The 25,776-nt window shown below is 42.8% G+C and overlaps 1 protein-coding gene across 5 annotated transcripts in view; it reads left to right on the top strand.

Moving 5' to 3' along the window:
* UNC80 (unc-80 subunit of NALCN channel complex) overlaps nt 1–25,776 on the top strand; it is a 186,892-nt gene that overhangs the window by 93,392 nt on the left and 67,724 nt on the right. For 2 of the 5 annotated variants that reach the window (XM_048869156.2, XM_048869157.2), the window contains exons 24-32: nt 4,697–4,832; nt 7,710–7,843; nt 11,184–11,349; nt 14,931–15,134; nt 16,763–16,863; nt 18,822–19,019; nt 20,803–20,910; nt 22,534–22,672; nt 24,750–24,931. In XM_048869156.2, coding sequence (XP_048725113.1) covers nt 4,697–4,832; nt 7,710–7,843; nt 11,184–11,349; nt 14,931–15,134; nt 16,763–16,863; nt 18,822–19,019; nt 20,803–20,910; nt 22,534–22,672; nt 24,750–24,931 — 1,368 coding nt within the window. Of the gene's footprint in view, nt 1–4,696; nt 4,869–7,709; nt 7,844–11,183; nt 11,350–14,930; nt 15,135–16,762; nt 16,864–18,821; nt 19,020–20,802; nt 20,911–22,533; nt 22,673–24,749; nt 24,932–25,776 lie in introns of all 5 variants that reach the window. The other 3 variants (XM_048869158.2, XM_048869159.2, XM_048869155.2) reach the window with 2 other exon arrangements.

Here is a 25,776-nt window from a genome sequence, read left to right on the forward strand (position 1 = left end):
GGGAAAACTCATTTTTACTCTTCTCATTTATTGCACTGCAGAGGTTCCAGCACTTTGAAGCCTGGGTATCTGGCTTTAAGTGAGTTTTGTGTTACCTTTCTGTTTTAATAAAAGCAAAGATATACCATAATGAGTGTCAGGCCAAACAAAAAATAAATACATAAATTGGAGTTTGTAAATAAAATGTTCCCCAGCCTAGGGTCTTTATGTAAGCCTCTCCATATGGACAGCCAAACCAATCCATAATCCCCTTGGTTACTTCAGATTCCTTTCAGGGGCATCTGCCTCAAAGATCATTAAAAACAAATCATAGGCTTAAAAAAGTACAGGCACTTGATGCAATTGCTCTGCACCTTCCAGGAGAGATCATCAGCACAGCCTTGCTCCCTCTATGTCTAATCTACCCTATTTGTGGAAAGGACAGGGATTATGTACTCCTTTTATTTCCCATCATGCCTTATTCCAGGATAGGACTGCTTACATGGCTGCCTTGGTGGACTGCATCTCCCAGCTTGCTCTTTTCTCAAGGTTCTGAGAGAGGGAGACAGAGGTTGGCTGTAATCACCAGGAGCTAGTTTGATCCCTCCCCATGGAGCCAGGGTCAGCAGCATTATGAATTTCAAACTGTTTCCTCCTCAGAATCCGGGCATCCGCTGTCCACAGGAATTGCTAAAAGCTATGCTGGAATGGAATATTGCTTGGTCCACGAGGGTTCCCTTCCCAAACCTCAAAGGGCCTGTGTGTACTGCTGCAGCAATTTGGTACTTGCACTTTTTTTCCCTAGGCATTTTCATCCATCTCAAGGTGGGCTTTTCTGGTTTCACAGTGACAGACTGAAGGGAGCCTCCAGATCTGTGACTCTGGAGAACAAGATTCCAAAGACCCAGTGTCCATAACGTGAGAGCTGCAGTTCATGCCAAGGGAACTAGTTGGTGCTATTGCCAATGAGCAGACACTGAAAACGAATAATTGATTACCTCAGTACAAAGGCTCTTCAGTGTTTTGAGATGCTGGGCTTTCTCCTGCCCCAAGGTAACAAGGAGGGGGCCATGAAATCCTGATGGCTCTGGCTTCCATTGGCATTTGCTGCATCCCTGCTGATTTACTAGCATAGCTGAGAAGGAAATACACAGAATTTGCCTCTGTGTAAATACTTTTATTTAAGCACGTAGTTGTGTGAGTCAGAACTAGCTATCCTGCTCAAGAAAGGTAGAAAAACCTGCAGCAACAGAAATCAGTGGTACGTTGCAAGAGAGAGTTCAGGGACACCCTTCAACTCAAATTGAAGACATTTCAGGGTTGCTCCTCCATCCCCCTTCTCCCAACTCTGGCCCACTCACCCACAAAGGAGAGCTGTGAAATACTGAGGAGGGAGGGGCCTGTGATTTACCCCCTTTCTTTGTTTCTAGTGCCTCCTTTCTCCTCACCCTGTAATATTAATTACAGATACGGGTTACAGTCACCAAAAGTGAAATCTCCCCCATGTCATCGGTGATGTTCGTGAAGGGCACAGTGTATAAAGACAGCAATTACTCTAAAGAGAAGCTTTGCAATGGTGAAAAGCTGTGGTTCTCGCTAGCCTTCAGACACATTCTGTCATCACACTAGGTCATAAGGATATTGTCAATGTTAGGGGCTTGGGGATTTTTATAGCTTTCAGTTTATTATTTTTTAGCTTCTGTTTTATTTCTAATTTCCTTTTGGAGGCTTTTACATAAAATGTCTTTCCCTGCAGCAAATATTGATTTTTTTTATCTTATGGGTTTCAAATATAGCAGGTGCCAACATAGATCTCTTGTGTTTACTTCTTCCGGCACCATACCACATGTTTGTGGAAATGGGCTCAGCTCTTGGAGTTGAATTTTTGAGCTAATTGCTTAGCAGCAGTTGTGCAGAGGGAGCACACTCTTTTATTATTATTGTTAATTATTACTTGCACCTCTCCCTCTCTTTTTTACTTTATTTTAAAGTAGGGGAAAATTCAGAGCCAACTCTTGACAGTGCAACGTTTTCCCCATATTTAACACCCGTCTGGTGCTCTTGGAAGGTGCCATATTGACATGCATCCCTGGAGACTTAAGTCTTCTGTTTATCTACAGAGCCAGGGCAGCATGGTCAGCACCTCCCTTTGGCCTAGGACCATTTTCTTGGTGATGGCTGAGGAGCACAAAACACGTTTCAGGAGGGGGCTCCAAAGACAGCTTTTGTGTTGTCTCAATCCTGAGCTAACTGTATGCAAGGCTGGTCCTCTGGTGTAACCTGTGGCCGCAGCTTAGAAGGCGTTTTAAATTATGCTGGCTACTAATGACCTCAAGAGGCCACTGTGCTAGCTGGGGATTGCCTAGGTATAAGGAAGCTCAGGTCATATTCCTTCACCTGACCTTCCCAACTGTGTCAGCATCAGGGAACATAAGAGCCACTACACTCAGCTCTGTGCCACCAGAGGATCCCTTTGCAACCCATAACTTGCAACCCTGGCTCAAGAGCCACTTAGCAGTGGGACATGAAGCTTCTGTACCACAAGGGAGATTCTGGGTCAAAGTCAACAGGATTGAGAGGGCAAGTCACTCTCGAAGCCCATTTAGTCCCTGGCCTCTTCCTTCAGATTGCCAGCAAGGTTGCTGAGTTATGCTAACTGTGGTGATGTTTTTTTCTAGGAGGTACACTTGAGCACTGAGAGTCATTCAGATACTGCGGTGGGGGTGCCATTATAAAACCCTGGGTTAGATAAAGAATTAGCCTCAGGTCACCAGACCTAACCTACCAAATAGCCCTCCCATAATAAGAACTTTAAGTCTCTACTGACCTGGGCAAGATTCAGAAAGCCACTAAAAGTGATGGGCCCATTACTGATCCCCTGAATCAGCTAATCCAATCCCACTAGTGACATTGTCTTTTTAAATGACAGACTTTTCAGTCTGTTCTGGTCAGTCTAGTCTATCATTGCCTGTGGCTTCTTTTGTTAAGCTGCCTTCGTCTACGTGGAGATATATTGCTCTATCCATTATCTAGGCTAGCCCAGGATAACTCTGGCAATCAGTTCCTATTAGGAATTTAGTACAAATTAGCATTATTAGTTAGGTTGCTGTGTAATTATAGCTGATTGTTATATCATCAGTCAGGGTAGACAACAGCAGTAGTAATGAGTGGTAAATTTATTGCATCTTTGAAAACCAAGCAAGACATTTCTTCCTTAAATAACTGAAGTGAGGAGAGAGAAAATAGTATGAAGGATTTTAGAGTTTACTCAGCGATGTGTAACCTCACAGACAACTGAGATTGACAACCGTCCAGATCAGCTTGCAGACCACACAGTTCCACATTCTCCTATCCCATACAGAGTCTATCATCTCCATTTTAATAGCAGCTGCTTAGTAGCAATAGGAATGAGCCTTAATCATACCTATTTGTGACTGCTTTTCTTTCTCTGCTTCACTTCAGTTTAGGCAGATAAATTATATGATGCTGGTACGTCAGTTCTGAGATTCAGGGGGTCAGAAAATCAGCTTTAGCCTGTCTCTCAGGAACTCCCTCTAAATCCAAGAGGGCCTCAGTGCCAAATTGTTATTAAAACAAAGAAATGACTCCCATTTGCTATCTTACAAAATGATGCTATAGCAAAGTAAAATGTTCCATGTGATTTTCCATGTTCTCTTAGATGTACGTTGCTTACATACAGCATCACTTTGGGAAAAAAACCTCAGGAGTTCTGAAATGGTCTTAATGTTAAGCATTCTGCTTGCTAATTGACCCAGCTGTGGCATTGCCCTCAGAACCTCCGCTACCCTAACATTCGGTAACGAAGCCATTAGAGCGGTTTTTGTTTGTTTGTTTGACTGGAGAAAAAAAATTTTTAGATTTTTTTTTCCTTCAGTGGGAATCTCTGTCTCCTAGCTGCTTACATGTCCCACCTCACTATCTGAGCGCCTCAAAATCTGTAATGTATTTATCCTCACAACACCCTGTGAAGTAGGGCATTGCTGTTATCCCCATTTTATAGATGGGAACTGAGACATAGAAAGGCTAAGGGCCAAATTTTTACAGGTATTAAGGTGCCAAACTCCCATTGAAATCTATGGGAGTTAGCTGCCTAAATGTCTTTAAAAATCTGGGCCTAAATGACTTGCCCAAGGTCACCCAGGAAGTCTCTGGTGGAGCAGAAAATTCAACCACAGTCTCCTAAATTCCAGGCTGTATCCTAACCACCAGACCATCCTTCCTCAGCAGAAAATCTTCAGCAGAAGGATGGCACGTGTCACTGCATAATTTTGATGAACAAAGAGGCGGGGAAGGAGGAGAGGCAGGGGTGGGAAAAGGCGGGGCTGGAGTCGGGCCCTGGGGGAAGGGGTGGAGTGGGGGTGGAGCCTGGAGCAGGGTTGGGGGTTGAGCACCCCCCAACAGTATGAAAAATCAGTGCCTGTAGTTTCAACCAAATATAAACACTTTTTCCAAATTTTGATAACTGTTCAAAATTTTGACCAAAAATAGAAGAAAATATTTGCAATTTGTTTGGTGGTGATTCCGGCCCTCCCCCACAACCAACAGTTTTCTCGATTGCTCTAGTGATTTAAAAAAATGACAAAATGTTTTGTTCTTAACATGAAATTTCCAGCTGCCTCAGAATGAGCAAGATCCAGGTGAATCCCCTCCGGTCCTCATTCCCTTGTGCTTTCTTTTCCTTCCTTCTTGCCGGCAGGCAATTGGCATCCGACTCAACGAGCTGTGCCACAGTGAGAGTGAGAGCCCGGCCAACCTGCTGGGCCTCATTTATGATGAGGAGGCCAAGCGGAGACTGAGAAAGGAGGATGAGGAGGAAGACTTTTTAGATGACAGTAAGGAGACTCCCTTTACTACAAGAACCCCCGCTTGTAAGAACCTCTGCTTTAGGAGCACTTAATTTTTCTTCTTCTCTTTCATATTCTTGCCACCCAACTGTATTCCCCACCAATTCCCTTCCCTTTCTTTCTGTGCCTGATGTAAAATATACCATATGAGTAGGAGCAATAAGAGACAATGAAAATAATAGCATCTAAAACACAGGCAAGTGAGTTGCAATTACTGTAGATTGCGATTATAAATAAATCCGATCAATCTTTTATATCTAGGCTCAAGTGCTTGTACACCATTCTGACTCCCCTTCTTCAAAGACATCCTTACCAAAACCTAAAAACCACATTTTTTGCAAAATCAGCTACATCTAAATTTTCTTAATATTGAAGGACCAGATCCTCAGATGGTGTAAATTGGCATAGCTGCACGAAATGCTTTGAATTTAAGCATTTTAATGTCCATGTATTGATTCTAACACAAAAATGTAGTGAGGTGGTACAGAAAGTATCATTAAAAAACGTACAATGTACCAAATCACTGAAATAAACACATTTTAAGGACGTTGACAGATTCTAAAATTGTGATGTGATGTGTGATCAGAATAAATAAAATCACATCACATACAGACATAGGCTACAGGTGAAGATAGCAATGAACATTATATCCTCTCCAAACACCATTTGTATATGTGTGGTCTGTAATGTACTGGCTTGTGTGTACATGTACTACTGTTTTTTCACTGAATGTAATATATAAGTGCTGTTTATGTATCTGTTGGCTTCCTTTTTATGGTTAAGGAGCTGCTCTTTTCACTGCATAACGACCACTCTGCTAGAGGCAATTGAATTGTACTCCTGTGAAATCACTGAGAGGAGAATCAGGTCCTCAGTATCTGAATTTCCTTCCCAGCGCTTTGTAATATGCCATTTGCTCCTGACCACAGTGCCTTAGCCGAAGTGGCCATGGATAGCTGTACTGGGCCAAATTCTGCTTTATGCTGGTACACATGAAGGGGTGGAATGAACAAGGGGTGGAGCCTTCCCCTACATACCTTGAATGACCCATGAGAGGCTAGGCAGAACTGCAGTCCCTGTGTTTGAGAGTGCCTGGACTGTTCCATTCTTTCTCCACCGGGTGTGCCAGATACTCCAAAAGGACAGGTGGGTAGGAGGCAGGGCTACTGTGTCGGATAGGTCCATGGTGGAAGCTGGCAGACCGCACCCCATGAAGCAGTGTAGAAGCAGGAGTGCTCCCTCTACATGCCAGGGAGTTCAGAATGCCACTCAGCCTCCACACTATGGCTTCATCTACACTGGGTGTTTTGCTGGCATAACTGTGACGGCCAGCAGTATGAAAACAAATCACACCCCTTAGCTGAATGTCAGAAGCAACTATGCTGACAGAAAAGTGCTTCTGTCCATTTAGCTAATGACCTTTGGGGCAGAGGCCATTATGCTGGCGAAACTCCTTCTGTTGGCTTACACTGCGTCCCCACTAGGAGGCTGTGCCGGCGTGGCTCTGCCAGCCAAGGCTCTGCAGTGTAGACAAGTCCTAAGACAGAGTACTTCCTCGAGTTTCCCCTGAGAACCTATGCGTACCTCAGTGTATCTGCCTGTTCAGATCATTTTAGTTCCTGTGAACTCCATCACTCGTGACAGGTGAAATAAACAAGGAGCTTGCAAGCGAGGTAAACATAATCAGGCTTTGTCTGGTAGCCTATAGCGTCCTCTCCATTCCTGAAACATTCCCTTGTTGGTTCAGTTTCTGTGTGCTTCTTTGTGCAACACGACAGGATCAGACGTGAGAAAAACCAGGGGGAACATAAAATATCTCCAGAAGACATTTGGATGGTTCATTAAGTGACAAGCCCAAAGCATTCCAAAAATATCAGGATTGTTAGCAGTTTCAAGGGACCCCAAAATAACTACCAGCTTTTTTTCCTTCTGTATGTTAGCCCAAAAAATTCTTTGCAAGTTGGTCAAGGCCACAAGAACACTTCATTGTCTTCAAGGTTTGGATGGGTGTTGGACCAGTTGAAAAATATCATGAACATAGATTTTAAAGCTGAGCATATAGACTCCATTTCAGCAAAGCCACTTGAACATGTGCTTAACTTTAAGCATGTGAGTAGTCCCATTTGTGTAAAGTCAAGCATGCCTGTAAATACTTCGCTTTGCTGAATCCCTCTTTAATGGAAATTTGTACCTTACTAATTTCTAAACACTTGATGGTGCAATAACTGCATGTTGTTGTCCCATCTCTAAATGACATTTGTATTCATTATGTAGAACAAAGTTGCAGGGCTGCTGTCTTATTTAGTCTTCTGGACAGTTATTAACAGTTATTAACAGTAACAGTAACAGTTCTTGTATGTTGACTGTTCACAATGATGTGTATGATTTTAAAAAGAACAAGCGTGACGATGCTACCCTTTCCCAAGATTATTGCCCTGATAATCTCACTTAAGATGGCTGCTGATTTGGTATTGGTTTGAGTTCATCTTCATTTAGGACACAAGCTTAGCCATAATGGTAATCTATTTGGCTGGATGCAAAGGTGTAAAGGACATAAGAGTATCTGTTTCTAAATCTGTATTGTGCTAATATATAGTATTGTATGTAGAGTTTATATTTTGAGATCACTTCGAGTTAGCAGATGTTTTGATAACAACGTACCACACAGTATATGGGATTTGTGCTGACAGATAGATATGTGCATGGATCTGTCCTTTTAATATTAGAAAAGTAATATAGGAGTCTAGAATTTAATCATAACACTTTTTTCATATGCACCTTGCATCGTGCACCATGTGTGTCCATCAATTCTTGGTTCCAAATTTTGTATCATGTTTTCTCTTACCAAGCAAATCTCATTTCCAGGCACTGTGAACCCTACTAAATGTGGTTGTCCTTTTGCCCTGAAGATGGCAGCATGCCAGCTTCTCTTGGAGATCACCACCTTTCTTCGAGAGACCTTTCCCTACATGCCCAGACCACGTACTGAGCCTCTCCTGGTAAGTGAGCCACAGGAATTAGAGATGAAGAAGTTCCCATGAGGTTATTTTCCTCATACACCTGATGAAAAGGATAGATTGGTGGCAGGGATTTAACTGCGGTGAAGTTTCCACAGAAGGCTGAACGATTAAGACACACCATCTCCATTAATGTTAATGAGAGTCTTAGACCCAAATCTCAGTATGTCACTAATGGCAATATACCTGACAGGCTGACATGATGTGGCATCACAGCAGTTAGAGTTTGAAGTTGGTTGCTAAAATATTTTACAGACCTCCAATGGAGTGAATCAGCCAAAAGGAGGAAATCAGCGTGGCTCTTTGTTGACATTTTCACTATGTAATAAATGGCAGCATTATAAAACAGCGTTACAAAACTACAGGGTCTTAGAGGTGGAAATGCATCTTACTAAAACAGATATGTTGAAAGTAAGAACATCCTGGGTAATTAGGATCTGTAGGGATCTGTGTCTTTGAGCCACACAGAAATGCTGCCGATTAAGAAGTTTTCAAACTCTGCTATGGGAGAGGAAGAGGAGGACTTGTTTTGTAGTGTGAAGCTGGAAGGAAACTTAGTCTCACTATGTAAGAGTCTATCAGAAATAATAGCATTAGCCTGACAGTTTGAATCTTATACAAGTGCTGAACAATTATGGCCCCTAACATTCAGGAAATAAGGTGAACGGAGTGTTGTGTTTTGAGTTAGAAATGGGTTAATGGGGGTTTCTTTGCACAAAGAAAACTTTCTGGCTTGCTTGTGCTTTTAAAGAGAACTGGGCGTATGAAGATTTGGTTCCTTTTTGTTGTTGTTACTGATAAAGCCAAGTTTCTAGTAGAGCAACTTTTTACAGACATCAACCTGGACAAGAGCCTGACTCACGTCTGCAGTGAAACCGGTCCCTAAATGCGCGGTTGATTCCGAGATGTTCTAAGCATTTGCAGATTCCACACATGTCAGTGGGGCCTTGTCTAGACTAGAGGACTAGAGGACTAAACCGTTTGTATCTGAACCAATAATGATGAGCCAGGTTACCCACCAACAGTTCACTCCACACCCTCTGGCAGCCAACCTCCCCACTCCTCACCTCCTTCTCACCCGCCTGAGCACGCCGCGTCCCTGCTTCTCCCTTTCCCAGCTGTTTGGCGCCACTTAGGACTTTCCGGGAGGGACGCAGCACGCTCTGGGGAGGAGGCGGAGAAGACGCGGGGAAGGGGCAGGGCGGGGCTGGGTGGGAAGAGGCGGGGTGGGGGAGTCAAGCACCCACTGGGCAGAGGGGAAGTCAGCGCCTATGGGCTGATTTGCTTTAAGTTTTGCCTTGTATTCCAAAACCATTTCAGTTGCAATGTGATCTGAATGATCACAGTTCCTGGGTCATCTACCACAAGCAGTATGTTGTGGGAATTTTTGTAAAGCCAAAGGTACACTGGGGGGGGGGGGGGTCAATGAAAGATTAATTGAACCCTTTCAGCTAGTCTGCATCCACATTTGTTCAGATTAAACCAGTTAAACTGGGATTTTCAGCACTGCCTAATGGAGTTGATGTGCCCAATTCCCAGTGAACTGAGGTGTCCAACTCCCCAAACGCTCCTTTGAAAATCCAGCCTTAAACTGATTGTTAAGCAAGTGGAAAAGTCATCTGTTCTTATCGCTTATTATATCATCTGTTGGACCATTTAGGTGGTTTTCTGAGGGGCTGCAAAGTGTTCTACAAGTGTTCTAAGGGCTGTAACTGGTCTAATTTCTCTCATGCAAAGCAATTACACATGTTCAGCACCACTAAGTCTGTAATGTTTCTATTCTTTTGTGTGTTTGTGTGTTTGTTTTTGTGTTCGGGAAAATTCACTTTTTTCAAAGCAGCTTTTAATGTAACAGAACGTCACACACTCCTATTAACTCCCAATAACTTCAGTAGGAGTTACAGGTGTACAGCCATGGACGAAATCTCCTGAGTGTGAGATAAGAAACTGATATTTCCTCATGATTAACCTTTTTGATTGTTTTAAGACAGTTTACTGCAGGGGTAGTGTGTAGGCAGACCATGTGCCAAATCCGGACCACCAGATGCTTTTGAACAGACCCAAAAATCTTTTTATTTACTTATTATCATTATTGTTATTGTTTTTGTATTATTTTCTCCGGAGTCTGGACCTTGACTATACCTTGGCCAAGAAATTTGGATCTTGACAAAAAATAATTGATTACCCCTCATTTACTATAACACCTCTTCCTCGGTTAAGCCTGACAAATAGCTCTGCCATTTTACATTTCTATACCCTAGTGGTTTTCATGCGGAACAGTCTCCAAGATATCAGTGTCATCAAGTGGATGTTGTATATAAAATTATAAACGAGTGGGGCTTTTTAACTGCACTCACTGTATGTGCTTCTCACCAGCCATTTTGAAAACAGAACCCTATGTGTCTAACCTGCCTTTTTTTCAGTCTCTGCTAAGGGAAATGGATGTGTATATCTGAATACTGGCATAATTGGGTAATGTTGCCGCTTTGGAACGAATGGTTCATCAGTGTTCAGGGCATTGCAGGGCTGTTTCTGCCAGGAGGAGAAATGGATGATCCGAGTCGGGTGCTGTCCTGTTTGTTTACCAAGAAAGAACACACAGTCCTGTTTTCTTGAAAGCAGCAGAAACAAACAGCAGGCAGTTTCCTTGCTCGCTATTTACAGGTCTGCCTCTCTAGTCAGTTCTGTGCCCAAGGAGCTCTGTCTCTCTACTCTCTTTGAGGGCCATGCTCACGACTTCTTCTCTTGCTGTCTGCTGGCGTTTTCTTTGTTTTTCTGCCTCTGACGCATGCGTGCGCACATACACACGCACACATAGCCAGCTGCAAGCAATCCCCTATCCCCGCTGTGTTTGTCACCAGTCCCAGGGAAATCCCCCTGACCACACAGTTCATGTAGCCTAGTGGCTCAGGCAGTACCCTCCTGGTGGTTCCAAATATCAGTACATACAGGGGCATTATATTGCTCTATCCATTTAGCCTGAAAGAAGGGTGATTAGCATACCCATTGTCTTTAACCAGATCTGTGATCGTCTATAGATCAGAGGCCCAGTTGATGGCAGCTATTAATATCTTCCAGCAGAACAATATCCCCTTGCATTGAGTATACAGTAGCTGAAAGCCAAATTCAATCAGGATTTGAAAATGTGTCAGTGTAGGTTAGCTATGAAGGGATTAGGTTAACTGGAAATTTAGTTCCAGATGGTAGAAGTAGGATTTCCATTTGAGGGCAGGTCTTGCTATAATGATAATTCTTTGTTGCTGGAGAAAAGTATAAGAGCTTATGCTATTCACATGTTTCTGTGGTCCACATGATGCGACAGGACCTGGAGAGCTGCAGGTTGCGTCTGGACCCTGAGCTGGACAGGCACAGGTATGAGAGGAAGATCAGCTTTGCTGGGATTCTGGATGAAAATGAAGATTCAAAAGACTCCCTGCACAGCAGCAGCCACACGCTCAAATCTGACACTGGCTGCGAAGAGAAGAAAGGTTTGTCAGTAGAGTGAAGCTTTTATGTTGTCAGGGCTTGTTATGTGATGCTGTATTTTATGTCTCTTCATTTCCATAGGCTGTGTTAAAAAGCAGGAAGCCATAGAGCCACATGGCATGAATAATTTTTGAGCTACCTTTAGACTGCCATGTTGCATATGTTATGTGTGGAAAAACAAAGATTTTTAAGTCATCCAGGTAATGATATTAGCAGAACCAAACAGTGGTTCTGAAAAGCAAATGGTGTAAATTCAGTAGTACCTTTTGGTGCAATGCTTAGTTAGAAGTAACAGTGTTTGATCTGATTTTTGTATTTTCTTATACTATTCTTCAATGTGGGATAAAAACCACACATGGGCCAAAAGATAGGATCCTTATGTAAAAATCCCTACCTGTGTTCAGAGGTCACGGCATTTAACAGAATTATTGGTTTAACCCCGGACCTCTTTTGGTTCTTTACTACCACATGAAAAACACCTACCTATGTGGCTCTTGATGGCTAGCAGGTTAATATTACCGGCATATTGCGTACTGTACAAGCAAAGCTCAAGCTCACTGTGTTTGGTGAAGGCAGCAGAATGTTTTCCATTTTAAAACCATCTCATGCAAAATCCCCATACTATATGACGGTACAAGTGTTGCAATACAATATGCAGTCAGTAGTTACTTGACATTTGCTATTCGAGACTGAATGCTCTGGACAGTTACCTGTAAATGGCAGTCGAGTTTGTGTGTTTTAGTGTAGAACATTTGCAAGGCACACTGTTTAAAATCTCTTTCATAACAGACATGTAAAGACATAGACTTTCTGTAACAATTTTTTTTAAAGGGATGGGATTTATGGTTTGTGATCTTGTGAAGAATTATACTTGTGTGCTAAACAATGCAGATCATCGAAGCATATCCACAGTTGTAGCTTGCCTTTGAAGTCAACCATGAGATTTCCCTTGACTATGAAGGGCTTTGGATCAGGCCCGTATTGCATTCACGCTCATGGTTGAGCTGTGATTCCATTCACAAGTAGATACATTCATATATGAAACGTTTCCAAGAATTACTTGTAAAACTGCTTCAAAAAATACATGGAATGGGACAGCTACTGATAGCGAAGGCAGCTTACCATCAAACTGCAGAGTCATCTTGAAGATTTCTCATATAACCCACTTCCTTTTCTTCTGACTCTTGGTAGCAGCCATGGAACGCACAAGTCTCCAGAATTTGACATTGCCAAATAAATCAGGATGAGAAGTCCCTTATGTATTAGGTGGCCACAACTTTTAAATTTTAAAAAGGCTTCCATAGCAACTGCCTGCAACCACCCTGTGCTGTGATGCCATCAGATCTTCTGAGGATAGCAAGGTTGAGGTGGCAGAGTACATGAACAGGAGGCCTCCTTGAAACATTAGGTGTTGCAAGAAATGGTGGTGGTGACAACATGGAATTGGGTTCCCCCTCCCCCCCCCCCCCCCCCCCCCCGCATGGTTACTGTGCTGCACACTTTTGGATACAATGTAAAATCTTTTTTTTCTCAAGAATAGTTCCAGCTCATTCTGCTTAACTAAATTCTCCCTGCCGTTTCAGTAAAGCATGGGGGTCCTTCTTCACTTCTTGCCCCCAGGTTTGGTGTAGTATTGCTGTGCAAGTTTTACAAAGCTGCTATGTTGCATCCAGAGGCAGCTGCATTTTAGTGATGGGAAAAGTGATCCCTATGTGGAGGCTGTATTTCAGTTTATACATTAGCAAAGTGCTTTGTAATATTTTGTTCTGAAATAAGCTAAACAAATACAAGATATTATTTTTTTAACGTGTTCTTTGCTCTGGCTACAGCCTACTCTACTGGGAATTTACCTGGGCTAAAACATAGCAGATGCAAAGGCATCTTTCTGAATCTATAATTGTCTAGCTGAAAATTGTTGTTGTGTGACAGTAATTACGTTTTTCTCACCTGCAGTGACAAAAGGACAGGCCTCTTTACTCCAATCTCTTTGACAAGTACTAATCCATTTCTTTCCTTTCATCTCCTCTTGAGTGGTAATTACTTTGCTTGATGGTCAACCCAGGTTTGTCTTAACAGCTATGCAAAAACTATGATTTTACTGTGTCTAACCTGCTACAGGTAGGTCCAAAGCATAGATGTACTAATTTAGATTAACAGGTAGCCCCCAGAAAGTTTTATGTACTAATTGTGTGCTAAGAGGTTTCTACAGACTTCATGAAATGTGGCGAGGTGTGCCAAAACAGCTGTGCATTTAGCCAGCTGTGCTGAGGTTGAACAGAATCTAACCAGCTGTGAGTTAAGTCTCAGTTCAGACACTGGGAGGGAGATTCTCAAATCACTCAACAGTGATCTGTCCAGCTGATTAATGAGCAGCACTGATTAGTTCCAAAAAGGAGACCCATCCAGCCCTATTCTGTCAATAGGATGTTAGTCACAAAAATGGGTTTGTGGGTGAGGGTAGGAGGATATAAAGCTGGGGAAGTGAGAGGGATTTTCAAGACTCAGAAGGCTGATTTTTCAAGTCCAAATATAATTACCTTTATATATTTTTCTTACCTATTTTATACCAAAAGGTGTACACCAGGCCAGTCTCTACAGTGCACCGAAAGGTGATCTTGTATGTTCTTCTCTGAATAGATCAACAGTTTAATGACTGAGTGTTGCAACATTTGGACTCATGTGCTGCTATTGTTTTGCCTTTGAAATAAGAGGAGAATAAAATGCAAATGATCGGTGCTTTGAACATTGAACCATTTCATGTTTGTGCTCATCAGAAACGCACAGTGTCAATAGATGTATTTTTAGTGCCTGAAAGCTGCTGCCTTGTCTGCAGGAGAGGAACTACATGCTGGTTTTCCTTTAAAGCATTCTAATTATGAAGAGTATCATGCAAAGACAGGGATTTATGCAAATCTAACTTCAAAGAAGTAACATGTACTGTGCTACTAATCTGGCGAATCAGGCTAGCTATCTGCAGTCACAAATGCTGTGAGAATGAACTAGGTGATCCCGCTACAGGGGCAGATCTGGGTTTGCAGACCTGGAATCAGCAGGAGGATAGGTTTGTCAGAGAAGCCATGTCTGCACTTGGCATTCAACCACTGGTGGACAGCAGCTGTTGTATGTGCACCAGTGCAAAGTCCAAGGGTGAGCAAAGAAAGCCACAGTTGGCACCAGTTGAGTCTACTCGAGTTTCAAGCAGGAATTAACGCTACCAGTGCCACTTGTGGTGTTCCTTGTCTCTGCTTGGGGTTTCTACCAGTGCAGTTTACTCATTTGCTGGACATGAGTGGTCAAAGCAGGGTTAATCCCAAGTATAAACAAGCTCAGATCTGATGTTACATGTCTCCAGGAAAGAAGATTCTGAGTACATTTCTGTAAAAAGAATCCAACACTGAGTGATCGATAGAGCTGCATTGGCGCTGGCTTTGGAGGGAGCCTCTTGCCCATTTTCCTTGACAGAAGTAAAGGTGCTGCAATATAGGCTGACAATAAGGAGTGGAGGGGGAAGGGTGGGCTAGGAGTTTTTTAAAATGGGGGAAAATTAAGGGGAAAAAAGTCCTCTTTTATTCTTTTAATACAGTTCCCAGCAGGAAGATCAGGATAGGAGGCTCCCGCTTGCTCCAGATTAAAGGAACCCGCAGTTTCCGGGTGAAGAAGGGGGGTTCCCTGTCCAGCATTCGCCGGGCCGGCAGCCTAAAGAGCACCAAGTTATCACGGCAGGACTCAGAGTCTGAGAATGAGGAGCTGCAGCTGTCCCACAGCAGGGACACTGTCACTGACATAGGTAACATAGATGAGATGGTCTAAAAAGGGAGCGGGGCTATTAGGCAGCATCCAGATTCTGAAATGATTAAAGCAGGTCCAGAAACAATAAATAAATATAAAGATTCATTAGAGTAGGAGAAATCTCCATCTCTCTGAATTAAGCAGCTGTCTTTTCCTCTTCATGGATTGCATAAGCTAACACCCAGGAAGGCCAGAGTTCAAATCTTGCCATTGATGCACACTGGAATGTAAATTCTGTTCCACCCAAAGGTTGTCAATTTAAATCTCAGTGTTAGTGTATGAACTCTTAAAATACTGGCATTTACCAGACTGGCAGCCAAATTCATGCTGTGCTTAGGAGGAGGTACACACACACAAATCATATGATATAGATATATGACATTTACAAATCATATTATATATATATATATATATGCCATTATATGTAATATATATATATAAAATATCATTACATTATATATGATATTTTATTATCCATGACAGTAGATATTGTATATGTATACATGCACATTTTATATTGTATGATATTATATGTGTGTACATTTTATATTCTATATTATATCATATAATATTCCAGACATATATGTCATTTGAGAGTGTAATAGATATCTATTAATATATGTAGAATGTAAAATTATTTTATATATAATGGCCTCCGTCTTCAAAAAATTAGTCCTTATACATTTATTTGATGGAAACAAAATGGACTCCACATCACAAGAAATCTCCATTGCAATTGGCACAAAGTGATAGGGACATCAACAAAGATGTCAAGGATTGGATAAAGCCTGAGGGCTGAACTAATCTCCCAATCTCAGAAGCCCTTCTGACCCTGTCTGCTTTGCTCATGCTGTACCTCTTGTGGATAAATAGGAGAGCTAGTTCCTAATCTGGATACCTTTGCAAATCATAAATTCACTTGAAAAAGAAAAAAGAAGACAGGACGAACCTGAGTTAAACCAGAGCTACCCCCTAATGATATTTATGGTAAAATGTTTCCAAACGCAACTTCTGTTCTAAAACGTGGGCATTATGGAAGACCCCTAAGCAATAAGTGGCTGCCGGAAACACTGGGATCAGTTCAGTGACAAGTCAGAGTTCTCTCCCTTGCCCTAGTTCTCTAGAATTAGCGTGCACAGAGTGTGGATTTTTTTCCCCTTTCATCCCCGTTTATATTAGTGTCTTCTCATGGGCAAGTAACGGTGACATTACCTGGTGGTGGCAACAGCAGCAGGCTGATTCCACTTCGGGCTGGATTTTTGTTGATGGTTTTAACCACAGAGCCCAGTCAATGCAGATCATTGAACCGACAATTTGCAGCATCTTAGTGATGCAAGGAATTTGTTTCCATTGTTTTTGCTCCTTCCCCTCTCCCAAAAATGGGAACAATGCTCACCACTGACTAGTTGGCAAATTAAGAGTGACTGAGAATGGTGCTTGTAATTGCCAGTCCAGCTGATGACAAGAGGGAGGAGGGTTCCAAAGGCAGTCTATGTCATACAGCAGGTTCTGTATACTGTGATTGGTCTCAGCAAGGCTGGCCTGTCTTACAAGTACTTTCCCTAGCTTTTAAACACATGGGTAGCAGTGAAAACCACCACATTTTGGGGTATTTTTCTTTTGAAGAAGGGAGCCCTTGGAGTGCAAGTGAGCCCAGCATTGAGCCTGAAGTGCTGAGTAACACAGGCACGGAGGAGAATTACCATCGGAACATGTCGTGGCTGCATGTAAGTACAGGACCCTCATGATGCTCTCAGACCTAGCACTTTCAGGTTTCAGAATGAATGATTATGATACAGTAGTGGTAAACTGTTCACAATTCATGCTTAGTTAGCGTAGCATTAGGGCTTTAAAGTGTCTGTAGGCTGCAGCCATTAAAGGGTGGCTGCTCCCCATCTGTAAAATGGAGATAATACTTCGTTTCTCCCACCATTTGTCTGTCTCCTTTATTAAGATGATAAGTTCTTTGGCCTGGGATCACCCCTTGATATGTGTGTGTACAGCACTTAACACAGTGGAGCTGCAATCTCAGTTGGGCCCTATCTCTCTACCGTAAGAGTTCCTAATCTGGGTACCTTTGCAAACTGTAAATTCAGTTAAAAAGAAGACAGGATTCACCTGAGTTATATAGCCCCCATGACCATAGCATCTGAGCTTCTCACAGTCTTCAGTGTATTTATCCTCACAGCATAACAGTGCTATTATCCCCATGTTGCAGATGAGGAACTGAGACTCAGACAGACGCAAGTGACTTGCTCAAGGTCTCCCAGGAAATTGAACCGAGGTCTCTCCAATCCTAAACTGGTACCCTAACTACTAGTCCATCCTTGCTGTCAGGCACTACTGTAGTACCAATTATGATCACACCCACCTTCGAAATATCAGTACATTTGTTTGACTCCTAGTATGAGACACTAAAGGATGCAGTCACTGGTGGATGACTTGATCATATGCATCTGGCCACCAAGGTGTAGAGGGCAGTAGCACATTTTCCCATTATGGGAGGATAGACACACTCATCAATGTAAGGCATAGATTGGAGGGAGCTAAAAATATTTCTGTGCCTGTGCCTGTCTGGTATTTAGTACACATAGATGAAAGCCTGGAGAATTTTAAGGAGCGTGTACTGCAATTAATGTCATGCAGTGATCAGCATCTCTGATAAGCAGGAGATATTTTTGCTCTGTGGAATAAAACCAGGGTAAAAAAAAAAACCCAGACTATCTGAGTAAACCTGCTTTATTTAACAGTTATTAACAATTTTTTCAAAGGGAACACCAGGCTCAAGCCCTTTTCTGTACACAACTGTGTTGGTATTCATTTCACCCTACAACTTGTGTAAGGCAAAATTCTGGTATTCTTAATGCCACAACTGGTGGAGTAAGTCACTGCTCAAAACGAGGAAGGGAACAGACTCTGACCCGTAGCAAGCAATGAGATGCCGATCTCACTCCAGTTTTACACTGGTGTAAATACACTGACTTTAGTGGAGTTGCTCCTTATTGACATCAACATAAGTGAGGTAAAAAGCTGAAAAGCAAATTAGAATATATATAATTTAAAAACCCATGATTTTTGAGTCCACCTCACGATTTCTGGGGGCCTGATTCATGAATTTTGAATGTTTGGGGTTGGCAGTGCTGGAGCTGTCTTATTTTGGGCAGGGGGTTTGTTAATGCACAGCACCTCCCCTCTTGCAGGCAAATGTGTGGTGAGTGCCCCCCCTCTGTTGGCTTTGGGTATTTCACTGCTAGGTACTTGGGGTTCACTAGTGCATGTCTTGACCCACAGCGCAGGATCTGAAAGTTCCCTCCAGTGCCCACGTGCCGCAGGAGCTGCTCCTACCCTTCAGAGGCAGCAGCTGCAAGGAGCCCCTAGAAGGTTCTCTCTCAGATGTCAACCTAGGGGGCTGGGTTTATTCCTATTTTGGGAACAGGGGATACCCTAATGCTCCCCACCCTGAAAGGAATGGACTCAAATCTGCGGTGGGGCTGCCAGCGTTTAATGATGGTCACATATATGACAGTTTCTAACCCTGGCCCTCCCCTTTTATTTCACCGGTGTCAGTGACAAAACAGTCTTCACATGAAATGAGGGGAACGCTGGTCATCTTGGGCATTCTCTCACCACCAAACTAGCGCTCCTCAATTTTGAGTAACTCACCACTCCCCTCTTTGGGTTCCAGGTCATGATCCTGCTGTGCAACCAGCAGAGTTTCATATGTACCCACATTGATTACTGCCACCCGCACTGCTACCTCCACCACAGCCGTTCCTGTGCTCGCCTGGTCCGAGCCATCAAACTGCTGTATGGTGACACTGTGGACTCGCTCCGAGAAAACAATGTGCTGAACAATGTGGCAAGAGGCAAAAAGCAGAAGGAGGTGAGAAGGCCAGTAAATACCACCCAGACTATAGCCCCAGTTCAGCAAGGTACCTAAGCTTGTGACATGCTGAAGTACTTGGGTCATTCAGGGCCCATAACTGGCTGAATGATGATCATAACTGGCTGAATGATGATCTACATGATGATCAGCTTGGTTTGACTTTCAGGCAGCCGTAAATTCGTGTCCAGGTACCTATTGCTGCTTATTCCTGAGCTGAAACAGACCAGATGCAGATTTTCTGAATACATGTAATATAGGAGTCTTGTAGGAGTCATTCCAATGTTCAAGTGATAATAATACCCCTTAATTGGAAGCAGAAGTATTTGTATCCTTGGCACTGTTAAATTCACTTCTTTATCTCATCAGTGCAAAGATTTCAGCATCCCCGTGGGTGGAAATTTTTGCTCTGCAAGTTCGTAACATTTCCCTGTCACAGAATAGGTGATTAGATGTCCACTTGGATTAATGGATATATTGATACAGAACAAAGCAGAGAGGAAACAAATTAAAGAATGCAGAAATGCTGCTCTTCAGAACACTAAACTGTGTTCATATGTTCACATTGCCTGACACAAACTGCAATGCTGCAGTTAAGCACCAAGGAAAGGAAGCAACCTCTAGAATTGTCACCTCTGTCACCTCTGCCAGCCGAAAGGCCTGAGATGAGCATATGGCAGAGTAAATGAACAGTAGCTAAAGAGCTTACTCTGCACTCTTGGGTGTTATTTCAGCTCAAACACTGAATTCCAGTGCAAAATGTTAAGCTATACGATTTCATAGCCCATGCCTTACGAGTAAAGGCTATCAAACAATAGAGATAAAGAAATGGTCACTGGACAATAAGGCATCTGTGCATACACACACAAAGATGGGGATCTTTACATAGGAAAAAACCATATGCCATTTATTTCTATCTAATCCATTTCTTTTTATGTGTTAGCTCAGTGGTTCTCAAACTTTTTCATACTGTGACCACTCTGGCAACTCCCAATCATCTAGCCAGGATCTAGCTGAAACTACGCTTTCATTTAGCAATAAGAGACGCCCAGGATGGTTGCAATGCTTAACACCTGTTTGCGACCTCCTTGGGGGTCACGACCCCCCAGGTTGAGAACCCCTGTGTTAGCTGATAGGTTACCACCATTAGAAGGAAAAGCTAAAGCCACACAATACACAGGAGAAACTGTGGTGCTCTGGATATTGAACATATCATAGCTGGCAACAGTAGGTTTGCTGGTAAATCCCGTTTCTCATTGTCACTGGGCTACATGATGATCAGCTTGGTTTGACTTTCAGGCAGCCGTAAATTCGTGTCCAGGTACCTATTGCTGCTTATGTTTCCCTGAGAGGAAGAGAACAAACAGTTGATGTACTGGTGCAGTGGGTCACAAACTCCCTGGCTAGAATGGTTTTAGATTGGAATTTGTGGACTCTTGACTTTGAACTATATTAAAACACTTGTGTTCTACAGTGCACACCGTTGTAACCTTTTTATGAGAGTATTCTGGGGCACTTTCAGGGAACACATTCAAATTTCTGACTTGGCTTATTGGCCTTGATCTTATTAAGGAAATTAACATTAAAAATAGATTTTTTTTAAACCTTTAGAATTAGGGTTACTTATGCCAGCTTGCTGGCTGCTGAACACTGTCAGAACATAAGGCCTTATGTGGACAGCTTCAGAACCATGGCTTCAGAATCCACTTGAATTAGATTTCCTGGCTTTACAAATTTGGTGTCTCAGAGATTGTCAGATAACTGAACTCCATTTCTTTTTCAGTGCTTGGACAAATCATGCCTGAGAACTCCGTCTCTGAAGAAGAGAGTAATGGATATCAACTTGGAAGGAAAAAAGGACTCTGGAATGTTGAAATACATCAGACAGCAGGTACTACTATATCTCCTACCACAGTGACATGCTGATTAGGCTAGGTTCTGCCTTGCCCTTTAGGAGGGTTTGCAGTGAGTAGGGTGACCGGACAGCAAGTGTGAAAAATTGGGAGAGGGGGTAGGGAGTAATAGGCGCCTATATAAGACAAAGCCCTAAATATCGGGACTGTCCCTATAAAATCAGGACATCTGGTCACCCTAGCAGTGAGAGGAGAAAGGATTGTGGAACCTTGAGCCTGTGCAGGGAGTGGGAAGAGTTGGAGTGCGTGACTACTCCTGAATAATACCCGTGGAAGTAAACGGCATCCCCAAAATGGGTAGGACGTGCCAAAGAGTGAGCTGGAGCAGCAGTTAAAAGAACCCCAAGTTGGAGTCTTTACCTTTAAGCATGGCCGAATTAGTGCAGGAGCTTTGGTGGCTGCAGCCCAGGGCCCCAGCGCAGCAGGGCTCAGGCAGACTGCCTGCATGCCATGGCCCAACGTCGCTTCCTGAAGCGGACAGCTACTGGCAGGTCTCTGTGGCTTGTGGCAGGAGGGGGGAGACCGGAGGTGGCTCTGCGCACTGCCCCATCCCCAGCACTGTCCCCGCAGCTCCCATGGGAACCAGCCTATGGGAGCTGCAGGGGCAGGACTTGCGGGCGTGGGCAGTGCATGGAGACATGCTGTCCGCCTCCCCCCAGGGGTGCGCAGAGAAGTGCCAGCAGCCGGTTGCTTCCAGGAGCAGCATGGGGCTATGGCAGGCAAGCAGCCTGCCTGAGCCCAGCTGTGCTGCTGGCCAGGAGCAACCTGTGGTAAGTGCCTTCCAGCCGGAGCCTGTACCTCAAACCCCCTCCTGCACCCCAACCCTCTGCCTCAGGCTGGAGCCCCCTCCTGCATCCAAACTCCCTCCCAGAAAGAAACTAATATAATAGCTTTTCTAAGATAAGAAGTAGGCTATTTTGAATTAACTTAACTATACTCTACATGTTTTAAGACTGAAATGTAACCACAGAACAGCTTTATGTTAATCAAAAGGCAAAGTTTAGAATAGCATTAGTAGTCTTGATGCCATAATTGTGATCATTTTGTTTGAAATTTGGAAAAAGACTTCTATACAGAGGCCCCACAAAATCTAATAGCCCTGGGCCCACAGGACAGTTAATCCAACATGACTTTACGTGTCTGGGTATTTTAATACCTCAAATAATACGGGTTAAAAAAAGCAAGTGTTTAGATACCAGTTGTGAATTTGCTGCAGTAGCAGTTTGTGAAGACTTGTGTGAATATTTATAGCAGCATGTGTGCTGCCAACCTGAAAAGCCTTTGCTTTCCCTTCTTGTAGTTTATCAGAGTTTCAGTCACTGCGTCAGGGAGCAGCAACAATAGCCCAGGGCTTGGGGAACCAGTCGCACACCACAATTAACAAACAGCAGATAGTCAAGATGAATAGTTTGCTAACAGCATGCAGGCTGAAATATGTTCACATCGAAGTGTGATATGTTCATATCAGGTTAATTTAATTTGCTAAAACCAGACACTGTGGGTAATTCGTGATCAGATAAAAGGGTAAAATCAGTGAATATGTTGTTTGCTAACAATAGTTTACTCAACTCTGCTATGAAATACACTTTCATTTTCTTTAGGTAATGAGCCTGTCCCCAGCACCTTTGTCACTGTTAATCAAGGCAGCTCCTATTCTAACAGAGGAGATGTATGGGGACATTCAGCCCGCAGCATGGGAGCTGCTGCTCAGCGTGGATGAGCACATGGCTGGAGCAGCAGGTAAGAGAACCTGAACCAGAGATTGGTATTGTTGCCCTGCTGCCCATCCATAACAGATATTGGGGCCTTGCAGGTCAGCTTCCTGTTGGAGGAGGAATCAGTGACCCTACCTCTGGGTATGTTCTTGGGGCAACTTGTTTATTTTACACTATACACAGCAGTCACAAACAGCAGGCAGGCAATCCCCTCCTTTGGGTATCCCAGCCGAGATGCCAATGCCAGATTAGAAGGAAACAGCTCTGCTTCACGAATTGACTCTAGTTAGAGATATTAAAGGAGAGAGCACACACTCCTGCTGTGTGCCATAACCCTTCCCCAAAAAAGAAACTGCATCACAAAACTTAACAATAATACATTGTTTCTTCAATACCTCCAGGCCTCCTGGGGCAAACCAGCTCCAGGCAGCCAGCCACACTTTGGAGACTGATATCTGTGGAAATTAATGCTGTTGGCATTGATATTTGCTTGTGGGTAAACAGGTCTCTAATTTTCTGACTGTTTTCTTATCTGGCAGCTACAACAGCAAAACACAACCTTTTGCATCCAGCTCCATTCCCCTCAAATCCCTGTGATAGGGGGCCTTTGTGAGAGAGGAAGCCACTTAAGATCAAACTTGTCATACCTCCAACAAATTTTGCCCCATTTAATTTTAATGCCTCCGGTTTGCAGCCCTCTATTTTCTCTTGTCTTATATTTACTTTGTAAGCTCTTTGAGACAGGAACCATGTTTTGTCCTGTGTGTTTGTACAGCACCTAGCTCCTGGTCTGTAACTGGTGCTCCAAGACATGACTGCAATGCAAATGATGATATAAATTTTATAAAATTTGAAAAATCACATTTGGAATACACCAGTATTACTTCTGGCTTAAAGTCTGCAAAGTAATTAAGGACAAAGGGCCCAACCTTGCACTGGGATCCACTAACATGGACCCGTTTGAGCCCTCATGGGATCTCTTAGATACATAACATAAGGTACCCAACTCCTTCTCATTTATGTTCTCACGTGCCCAGGAGGCTGACTGTAGAGGTTAATTTAGACACCGTAATTTAAAAATCCTTGGCATTTTTGTACAGCATTATAACCGCATTGTGACAGGACCAAAGGAAAGAAAACACAAACAACTATTTCTTAATTAACACTTGTATTGTTTGCCCAAAAGCCACTTACTTTCAGATCAGTAGTGCTTGTGTGCTGAGCTCTTCTATGAGATGCTCAGCACCCTTCACTCCCCCTAACTTCACTTGGAGATGAGGGTGCTCAGCACCTCCCAGAATTGCTCAACACCTTGCAAGATTGAGAACCAAATCTCACTGTAAAATCTTTTTTTCATCTAAAATGTAATGAAATTCCATTGTAAATATTTGGATTCTGAACCTGTCTGGTCTTTTGGAGAGTTATGAAGTATTCATTCATAGATTTTTTTTTCTTATTTTCTATTTTTTAGCATGGGATAATTTACCAGATTTTAAAAAATTAATGATCTTTTCCAGTGCACTGAGACATTCTCAATAATTTAGTCACTGTCTATCTACAATTGGAATATCCCTCTATGCAGATCTATACAGTAGGATAATAAGATCCTGGACTGGGAGTCAGAAAACCTGATTTCTCTTCCCAGCATGCCACTGATTGGCTCTGTGAACTTCAGAAAGTCACTAAAACACTGTGCCTCAGTTTCCCCCTCTGTCCTTTGTAAAGTACTTTGAGTTGGAAAGTCCTGTAAAAGTGCTGCTGCTTCTTATTTATTGTTATTGATGAATGAAGCCTGGACTTACTTTTTATTCTAAACTAATCGTTGCTGAGATTTTCATGAGAACAAAAGCATTCTCTGTTTTAAAAAACAGCTTTGCTAACATCTTTTTATGAGCAGTTGTGGTGGCTATGAGAGGTGGAGTGACACTGATTCCATTTCATGAAGCAAAACACTTTTTGCTGGTGCTAGTATATTGCTGATCTCATTTTCTGTGGAGCATTTTTTTTGGTAGGGTTTTGGTTTTTTTACGTGACTGCAATTTTGTCTGCAAAACAAATACACTCTGAAAACACTTCGCTGATAAAATGTTCACTCCCTGCAGCTGCCATGTTCCTGTTGTGTGCTGTGAAAGTGCCTGAGGCTGTTTCTGATATGCTGATGTCCGAATTTCATCACCCTGAAACAGTGCAAAGACTGAATGCTGTTCTCAAATTCCATACCCTCTGGAGATTTCGGTATCAAGTCTGGCCTCGAATGGAGGAGGGCGCTCAACAGATCTTTAAGGTAGATGAGAAGAACAAACACACGGTTGTCTTTTGCAGTTTTGGCTTGTAGGACAGATGTATTGTGACATGATGACAAGGAATTGGCGTTAAGTCATTTCAGAAGAGGAAAAACTAATTCTGTACGCCAGGTTTGTAGGGTGAGGAACTGTATAAAAAAGAGACAATCCCACAGAATTCTGGGTGAAGTGAGAGAAAAATACTTAGTAGGAAAGAAACATATTGCCATAGACAATTGTCACAGTATAGTAAGATGTAGTTCAGCAGGGGGAAAAATGAATGGAACTAATTAGTGTCTCTGACTTTTCCACCAATATTAAATTAGAAGATGATACAACATTTCCATAGTTATTAACAAAAATATCTTGTGCCTGTTATAACTAATTGCATTGAGCTAAATATATAGGACCTGATTTGGCCGTTACTTGTGGAGTCGGGTACTTCTCGACCCGAGCAAGGATGGCAGAATCCATTCCGGCAATATTAATCATGGTTTTCTTTGATTAATGGGATTGGCCTGTCGAGTTGTCTGCTCACTTTTATAAAGATTCTATACATCCCAGAAGATCATACAGTGTTCTCCTAACCACTTTAATTTTCAATTATATAATGGATGTATCTGGGAAATGGGCTACTTCACTGCAGATTGATATACCAGATACCTTCTGATGTCTAGCTTAAAGGAACAGATGTTCTTCTTTGAGTGCTTGCTCATGTCAGTTCCATTCTAGGTGTGTTTTGCCTTAGTGGTATCCATAGGGTGGGCTGTAGCGCCCCCTTGAGTTCCGCACTCATGATTTGGTATATTAGGCTCTGTCAACCCTATGCCCTCTCTGTTCCTTCTTA

The sequence above is a fragment of the Caretta caretta genome, chromosome 11 (genome assembly GCF_965140235.1).
Source record: "Caretta caretta isolate rCarCar2 chromosome 11, rCarCar1.hap1, whole genome shotgun sequence".
Lineage (NCBI taxonomy): Eukaryota > Metazoa > Chordata > Testudines > Cheloniidae > Caretta > Caretta caretta.